This window comes from Salvia splendens, chromosome 19 (assembly GCF_004379255.2).
Source record: "Salvia splendens isolate huo1 chromosome 19, SspV2, whole genome shotgun sequence".
In the NCBI taxonomy this organism is placed as follows: domain Eukaryota; kingdom Viridiplantae; phylum Streptophyta; class Magnoliopsida; order Lamiales; family Lamiaceae; genus Salvia; species Salvia splendens.
Genome location: NC_056050.1, coordinates 1,905,648 through 1,914,967, shown reverse-complemented (window position 1 = coordinate 1,914,967; position 9,320 = coordinate 1,905,648). Strand labels below are relative to the sequence as shown.

General features: G+C 39.1%; 1 protein-coding gene across 1 annotated transcript; it reads left to right on the top strand.

The window, feature by feature from the left end:
* Window positions 1-5,019: 5,019 nt before the first annotated feature.
* LOC121778459 (multiple organellar RNA editing factor 8, chloroplastic/mitochondrial-like) lies at window positions 5,020-8,210 on the top strand. Its single transcript, XM_042175814.1, has 5 exons — window positions 5,020-5,413; window positions 6,183-6,280; window positions 6,357-6,422; window positions 6,518-7,354; window positions 7,941-8,210. The coding sequence occupies exons 1-4, from the start codon at window positions 5,061-5,063 to the stop codon at window positions 7,348-7,350; spliced, it is 1,350 nt and encodes a 449-aa protein (XP_042031748.1). The 5' UTR covers window positions 5,020-5,060; the 3' UTR covers window positions 7,351-7,354; window positions 7,941-8,210.
* Window positions 8,211-9,320: the final 1,110 nt, after the last annotated feature.

Sequence of the window (9,320 nt, the reverse complement as noted above, 5' to 3'; positions counted from 1 at the left end):
TCTCCTCTTTCTTTATTATGTTATGAATTAAAGCACACAACAAGAATCTTGTTTACCCGTTTCAACCATCTAATCTAAGCAAGTGTGTATAAACTAAGAGAAACGTGTGAATTTTAACCAACATTACTTCAAGCAATTAAAATATTAGAAAGTGGGTTGAAAAAGTTAGTGGTGCATGAGTTCTATTTTTTTATATAGTTTATAATAAAATGTGAAGGAGAAAGAGTTAGTGGAATATATAGTCTATTAATAAAAAATAGTAAAAGTAAGGTGACAAATGTTTAGGAATAGACAAAAATAGAAATAAGTGACAAATTTTCAGAGACGGAGGGAGTAATTAATATGATATTGAATTATAAATCAAGATCTTTAGCATTAGACATTAATCACATTATTATTATTATTATTATTATACCAATATAGTAATTTAATTTTATTCATTAGCATAATTGGTCCATCAATTATAGTATTCCCTCCGTCCCAAGGTAATTGGCGCACGAGACTTAAAAAAATTGATGTGTTAAATGTTAAAGTGTAGAGAGAAAAGTAAGAGAGAGAATAAAGTAAGAAAGATGAAGAGAGAGTAAAATATAAGAGAAGAGAGAGTTTATGCCAAAAAGGAAAATAATTCAAATACCTTGAGACAACCCAAAAAAATGCGATTCAACTAACTTGGGATTGAGAGAGTATTGAATTAGAAGTGTGGTGAAATGACATGTGCATAAGAAGTTGAATTTTATATTTTCGGAAACTTTACCGTGCTAATATTATCTATGTTGTCTGATTAAGTAAAATATACTCCCTCCGTCTTATAGAAATAGACAATTTAGGATTGCACGAGTTTAAATGCATAATTGGTAAAGTAAGAGAGGATAAAAAGGAGTTGACACTTTGTAGTGGATGGTGAGGCTCATAAATGATAAAGTAAAAAAGGAGAAAAATGTTTTCATAAATGGATATATACTACTCCATCCGTCCCATAAAAATAAGAACATTTTCCAATTTTGGATGTCTCATAAAAATATCTCATTTTATTTTTGATAACTTTCTTCTCTCTAATAAGGGTGTGCCTCGTTCTCCACTAACAATACTACAATAACTTTTTCTATTTCTCTTACTTTACCAATTGTACATTAATTCTCGTGCCGTCCAAAATGTCCATATTTTTATAGGACGGAGAAAGTATTTCTATGACGGACGAAAAATGAAATATGACCTATTTCAATGAGACAAATAGAGTATATTTTGATGAAAATTCGGATTGTAGTAAAAAAACAAAAAAGGCAAAAAATTCCATAAACACTTTCTAGCTTGATAAATACTTCAACGAAAAATCTATAAATATTTTAGAGAAAATTAAATTAGCTATATTGATGAGATCTTGATCATCGAACACACATCCAATTCAACACCTATAACGTTGATTAAATCTATATATATATACGTAATATATGTTATATTAGAAACATATGAATCATATAGGACACTATTAATATTTATGAATTAGATATAAGGGGTATAATACTAATAAAAAAGACCAAAATCTTATTATTTGGTCCATAATAATACTAGGAGATGCTTATGATTGACAAGTGTATAATAGGAGATAAAAAGAATTAGATGATTTCATTCTTGCGGCTGAAAATCCTAATCTAACAAACTATGCTTAGTCGACATGTTGAATAACAATGATATGATCCGATCAAGAACTCTTAAGCAACAAGATGAATATGAAAACCCTCTTTTGGAAGAATGAGAAATCTTATTGAAATGATGAAAACATTACAGAAGCGTGTGACTCTCTCTACTTGCTAACAATGAGCTCTCTATCTTTTATATGATGCTCTCTACTAGCTAACAATGAGCTCTCTATCTTTTATAAGTGCATGAGCTTGCACCAAATCAGTTACAACACCCTTCTAACGGCTAGTTTACTAACTACCTCTTCTTGCTTCTAATCTTGATCTCCACCATGAAACCCATGCACACGTCCATTTCATTGCTGCTGCCTGACCATACTCCAACATGACAAAAAGAGAATAAAGATTCAATGTATTTTTATAAAATAAATACTCTCTTTGTCTTGCAAAATAGTCTTATTTTTTTATGGCACGCATTTTAACAAATGTAAAGAAAAATGAGTTTAATGGAACATGAGTCTCACTTATATATATTAAATTAATAATAAAGAGTATAGTACTAAATTTTTTTTTCCTCAAACACCATCACGGTGAGGGGTTAAAGCAGACCCCCAACCTGTCAATATCAAAAATCACGAAAGAAACATACATCAAACAAGTCCAAAGGTGACTCGGTCCGCACAGGAGATACAGGTCATAAGAGCTAACAAAGCTACAATGGTATCCCCACAGACCGGGTACTAACCATCTAACAAACGAGAAAACTAACATAATAAGCAAATAAATACAAGGATGATGACAGACCAAGGGATGGCCAACTCCAAAGGAAAAAAAAATTAAAACCATAAATCGAAACCACGAGCCAAGTGTAGTAGTCATCCATCTCGATATCTGAATCTGAAGTTCGGATAGCCCAACTGGTCCATCCTCACAAGTAACTTCAAATATCGAGGCGCTGAATTCGCATTAAAGAAAGTGATGGCAGGGGTCTGTACCCCCCTACCTGCCAGATAATCGGCTGGTCGGTTGCCCTCTCTAAAGATGTGAGAGAACATGACCTGCAACTGTGAGAGCAAAGTGCGAATGCGAGCCATGTGATGTCTCACATCCGCTGCTCCTCCGCGTCCTGAAGTGAACACCGCGACCACTGCGGCTGCATCCATCTCGACCCAAACCTGCGAAGAGAACTGCATAGCCAATGTCAACCCGTGAAGAAGAGCTAAGAGCTCCGCCTCGAAGGCCGACCTAGCTACGAGTGGCGTGCAAAAGGCCACCGGGAGAGAACCGTCTGAACCACGAACAACTCCCCCACCGCCAGCTTGTCCCGTCGAGGTGAAAAAGGCCCCATCGGTGTTCAGCTTCACCCAAGGATCGTCGGGTGGATGCCAAAGCACACTCAGGGACCTCAGAACTCGCCGGCGAGGAGGAACCGAAGGCATGAAGTCGACAGTCGGAGTGCAACCGCGCCAGTGAAGGGGGTAGGAGCACACCCGCCGCCACCAAGATCCGCAGATGTCGAATAACCTGCCAAATAACATGGGAAGAACGAAAAGAAATGTCGCGGTGCTTGCGGCTATTCCTCTCCGTCCAAATGAACCAATATACAAGGCAAGGGATTATTAGTTGGTTAATACTAATTTGGTCTTAAACATATGATCGATTTACGATTTTGGTCCAGAACATTCACTTTTTGAAATTCAAGTCCAAAACATACGACAATGCTATCTTTTACATCTTTTTTTACGGTTTCCGTCATTTTTTACGGTCAACCATGATTTAGATCAATTTTGACCCGATTAGACTTAATCTGAGATTAATAGTTGGTTAATACTCCCTCCGTTCCATAGTAATAGATGGTTAATACTCCCTCCGTTCCATAGTAATAGAGTCATTTTGTCATTTTGGTACGTTCCATAGTAATAGAGATTATTAGTCCTATAAGACAGGTTGATCTTGCACATTTCACAGCATAAAATATTCTTGTCCAACACTAGAACAAATATACATATACATATATTTGACGGCAAAAAAAAAACAACAAAATTTAGCATATTGTGGTGTTGTTTTCTCCTAACATCACACTTTCAAAAGATTTTCTTCTTCATTGGGACGACGCCGATGATTTAGGCACGGTATAAAGATTTTCTAGCGGGGTAAAATGGATGACTATTGATTGCTTTTTATAACCATTTGTCATTTACTATCACCATTAATTTCTTTGCATACGTACTATATTTTTTTCACTAAAATAAGATTAGAGAGACTTAATGAAAAGATGAACAAACTAACGAGTTGCAGCGTGGTGGGCAGTGTGGAACTGTGGTGACTTTTGAGCTCAAGGGTTCAAACCCAGGTCACGGGTTCAAACCCCACCACCCGTTGGGAGACTATCAACCTTAATCAGTAAGCTCGGACGAGCAGGCAACCACCCGCCAGAAGACTTTCGGCCGGGCTTGTGAATTAATTCGATTTTGCCGAAGGTGTGTTATGTGGTCCAACAAATAAAAAATAAAAAGATAGAACAAGAATTACATGACCAAATCATTGAAGCCTTAGACCATCCACTACGCGTCCCGTCCCGGAGGGACGGTTCCGCCGCGGGACGCATTGCAGTGTTCGTCCCGAGCCCGTCCCGTAGCCCGTAACCACGAGATAAGGGACGAGCCGGCCCGTCACGCGCCTGGGCGACGTGTCGCCCCCCGATGCATGCGTGACGCCCACTCGCTGGCCCGCGAGTGGGCATCGTCACGGATAACGCAATAATTCATTTTTTTTTAAAAAAAATTTATTTATTAAAATTGTTTTTTATATTTAAAAACAATTTTTTATAAATAAATGAATACTATAAATTCGTATTAGCCCATATATATTTGATGGACTTGCGAATTTATGAAACTCATTCTTGGTTGTCTCTCTTTTATAGAGACATCCTTGAATGTTTTATGTTCCACTTTCGATGTGGGACAAACTCATTCTTGGTTGTCTCTCTTTTATAGAGACATCCTTGAATGTTTTATGTTCCACTTTCGATGTGGGACAAACTAATTTTTGGTTGTCTCTATAAAATTGTATTTTTAATTATGTCTTTTTTATTTTTTTAGGATTTTAATTATGTCTTTTTTCTTTTTAAAAAAAAATTTAAGTTGTAATGTTGTTTTAATTTTAATGAATTGTGTTTTTAAATTAAATTGGGTTGGAAATAAAAATAAAAAATGAAATTGAATGAATAGTAATTTAAGGGACGATGAAGGACGGTTAAGGGACAGAGCGTTGCAGGTTCCGTCCCTTAGTTAAGGGATGGAGGAATAAAGTACATTGGACCCTCAAATAGCAGTTTAAGAGACGGTGGGGGACAGCGTAGTAGTGGATGCCTTTAAACCCCAAAAGCCCTAACCCCTCTCTCTCTCTCTCTCTCTCGCAATGGCGTTTCACCCTCTTCGCCTCCGCCGCGCTCTTGCCCTATCATCTTCTCTGCTAGGCCAATCCTCCCATGGCTACAAGCCGCAACCGTTTTCCTTCATCTCCGCCCCTCGGCTTCCTCCATCCACCCCCCCGGCTCCGCCGTCGATGCGCCGCCCCTTCACTTCCTCCACCACTTTATTCCGCAGGGCATTCAATCCGGAGACAGATGAAATCGGGCCCGACACTATCCTCTTCGAAGGATGCGATTACAACCACTGGCTGATCACCGTCGATTTCCCCAGGGATTCCAATACTCCGCGCGAACAGATGATCGAAACCTATATCAATATCGCTGCACAAGTCTTCGGCAGGTCGATTGATACTCCAAATCATCTCTATTCCTGTAATTTTGATCGAATTGTGGCTAATTAGTGAATGGATAGGGTAGTATTTCATCAATTGAATGGAAGCTGAAATGCTAACTGGTTTCAGTGCGTGTTTGAGGTGATTTTTGAACAGTGTTGATTTTATTTGATAAAACTGCTGGCTTTGGAATGACTGATACTGTTTGGCTTTCGGAAGATCATAGTAGACTTTGGTATTCAGTATATTGTATGATTTGATGATTTAAGGGGATTACTCCAATCAGATTGTATTGTGTAGCTCTACCTATATTTGTCTACTTTGTTATTCAAATTTGGTTGAATTATAGTGGAATGCTTTTGATTTCAGGGATCAAGAGGTAACTTTTGACACTCATCCACATATATGCTTAAATGGCGAATATCAATGCAGTTATATCTACCCTTGTAGTATAATTTTCGATTATACTTGTCATTTTATTGCCTGCGGTTACTGTTTAGGAAGGGTGGTCAGTTTTAACTTGCTGTAAAGTAAGTAAATGGTGTTTTTTTGCTATTGATTTTTTATTCTCTTGTTTATAAATGATATTTTGAGGCTTATTTTATTTTTTTGCGATGTCCTGATTTCTCTGCACTTGTACAATTATGATTGCTATTACAATGATTGGTAGCAGTGGTTCGTATTTAAATTGCATATGGTGATGTGACCATTGCTTGGTTTGATCCAAGCATCACAATGATTCATTGTCTGAAACCTCCTTTGCTTGTTTTTCTTCAGTGTTGAAGAGGCGAAGAAGAAAATATATGCACTGAGTACAACAACATATCAAGGTTTCCAGGTCGAGTGTTCGGAGGAGACATCTGAAAAGTTTAAAAGTAAGTGTTCCTTTTGCCAAAGTTACAGCACACAATGGAGTTTTGGCCAGGGTGGACTAAAATTGTCTGTTGTTAGGTATTCCGCAAGTGGTATTTGTATTGCCAGATTCCTACATTGATCCAGTAAATAAGGAATACGGAGGTTAGTCGCTCTTTCTGTTACTGTGTGTCTGAAATGTGTCTTTTGGATTGAACTATAGTTCTTGCCTATTTAAAGCATTGCCATTATATTTGTAGGCGACAAATATGTCAATGGAGAGATTTTTCCACGACCACCCCCAGTGCATTATGGGAGAAGAAGCAACAGGGATAGGCGTCCAAGAGAGCAGAACTATGGGCCGCCGCAGCAGCAGAACTACGGCCCAAGAGAGCAGAACTATGGGCCACCACCACAGCAGAACTTTGGGCCGCCAACACAGCAGAACTTTGGGCCACCACCGCAGCAGAACTACGGGCTACCACCACGACAGAACGTCAGGCCACCACCCCAACAGAACTTCGGGGCACCACCCCAACAGAACTTCGGAGCACCACCCCAGCAGAACTTCGGTGCACCACCCCAGCAGAACTTCGGTGCACCACCCAAACAGAACTTTGGAGCCCCTCCTCAGCAGAACTTTGGTGCACCACCTCAGCAGAACTTTGGGGCACCACCTCAGCAGAACTTCGGAGCACCACCTCAGCAGAACTTTGGTGCACCACCCCAGCAGAACTTTGGGGCACCACCTCAGCAGAACTTCAGAGCACCACCTCAGCAGAACTATGGGGCACCACCATATCAAAACAATGCATCACCTCAGCAGCAGAGTTACGGACCACCACAGCCCAGTCATACACTACAGCCACATCACAGCTACGGATCTCCATCACAGCAGAGCTATATGCCAAACCGACGTGAAGGTTATGCAAACCCACCTAATTATGCACAGGAACAGGGAAGACACCAGAGCTATTCACAACCTGGACAAAGGGGCTTTACCCAAGATGCTGACTACGGCTCTTCACAAGACGGAGCTTTTGGACAAGTATCTGGGGGATATAGAAACTTTTCATCATCACAAAATAATTGACCAAGTGAGTTATTTTATCCTTTGTTTACTCTTGTTGCCTTTAATTTACAGCTCTATGTTTGTGAATATTTGGCAATCTCACTTGAAGGTTGATATTTCTGTGTGTATTAATGCAGTTTGAGTTGGAGTTTGTTGTCACTTTGTAATTGTTATGTGCCTGTTTATTAAAACTTTTTCCAATTTCTCATCTCCTTTGTAGCGTCATGATTTAACAGATAAAATGTTAGTCTCAAATCCTGCCCACTTGTCTAGAATTTATTGAAAGTAAATTGCAACCTGACTTTTTCCATGATATAGTAATAACTTTAAAAAGTAGTCCATATACTCTAGCACAACTGTTTGGTTTTCATTCATAATGTTCCCTAGTTGAAAAATCAAATGATGTAAAAACTTAATCGCCACCCCCACCAACCATTTCCTCGAGATATATATCTGTCTTGTGTTTGCTCTTTAACATGGGCGCTTCTTTTATAGTATTACTTACACATGAACATATTTTGCTATATAAAACTCGCAGTGCAGTAGTATTGGCTGTCCGTCAAGAGTTTAAGACACGACTGGCTGAATTTTTTTGTTTCTGTAATGTATAGGATGTATTTCAACTTTCAAGTAGGACTGAGCACTAGAGGCTTCGAACAAGGATGGTGGTAGCTTGTTATCTGGTCATATTTTGTGGTCTGGAGCATCTGCGAGTTTAGTACGAGAGCACTGGTTGTACCGTATAGGTTTCGTACGATGAGAATAAACCTGTGAACTTGTATTCTGACGATGAAGAGCATTCTCTCCATGCAGTTTTCTTTGTTCATAAGTTGCACGATATGGCTGAAGAAGCATCTCTAGTGTTCCAATTTCCTGGTTTATCCTCTTTATTCATGGCTTTAGGAAAGAAAGTCTGTTTGTTATAGTAATTGATTCAATTTGATGGAACACTTTTTTTTGCATTTGGCAATTTGGGAAACAAATGGAATTAGTAGGTTATCCTACACTCATACTAGTACTCCCTCTGTCCCATAATAGATGACATACTTGGAGAATGACATGAGATTTTAGGAGATGTTTTGTGTGTTTAAGTGAAGAGAGAAAATATTATATTTATATTAATGTAAGATTGAGTTTTTTTCAAAAAAAGGAATGTGACGTCTTTTATGGGACAAACTAAAAAGAAAAGTGTGATATCTATTATGGGACGGAGGAGTATTAGACAAAACATGGACAATCGTTTTTTAATTTCATATTTAAATTAGGGATAATTAGGTATGATGATCATTTTAATCATAATTTTTAGTTATATAAAATTATAACATTTTAATTTTGCTCAAGAGTAAAGGTCAAAAGTGGTCTTAAACGTATGGTCAAAATACGAATTTGGTCTAAAACATTCATTTTTTAAAAAAAGGGTCCATAACTAATGAAACCGTCGTTGATTTAGTCCTTTTTTTATGATTCCGTTAAAAATTAACGGTCAACCCCCTATTAATGATATTTTGATCTAATTAATATACTAATACTCCTCTTTTTCTATTCTTCTCTCGCATCTCCCTCCTTTCTCCAAATCGGTACTCTATTTTCCTGAGCTCCGGCGGCACGGTGGTGGCGTGAGATCTGGGCGGCGGTTCCTTCTCGGAGTATCCGCGGCTGCTGCCGGCGTTCTCGGAGTACTCGATCGATCTGGTGGAGTGCGGGGGAAGATGTGGGTGGTTCTGAAGTCGGAATTTCTAGAGACGGTGAACCTGGGGGTGGGATGAAGCACGGGGGGCAGCGGGAAGGTGTTGGTGTGTGAGAGTTTTGTAGGTATGTGATGTGTGATAGCGGTGAGAATGTGTGGACGGAGCTTCGAGAGTAGTAGGTGACGCGACGGGGTGTCCAACATTGTCCCAGCCTCTGAAATTGAACGAAGAGAGCAGAGGAAGGAGGCGTTGGCGCCGTGACGAGCCGGCAGAAATTTTGGGACAGACATGGTTTCATCGCAG

What these genes read in the sequence shown, in the direction of transcription:
- LOC121778459 (XM_042175814.1), top strand. Translation starts at nt 5,061, where the DNA reads ATGGCGTTTCACCCTCTTCGCCTCCGCCGCGCTCTTGCCCTATCATCT. An exon ending in GCTGCACAAGTCTTCGGCAG is followed by an intron (nt 5,414 to 6,182) that starts GTCGATTGATAC and finishes GTTTTTCTTCAG; the next exon opens with TGTTGAAGAGGCGAAGAAGA. An exon ending in AGTAAATAAGGAATACGGAG is followed by an intron (nt 6,423 to 6,517) that starts GTTAGTCGCTCT and finishes TTATATTTGTAG; the next exon opens with GCGACAAATATGTCAATGGA.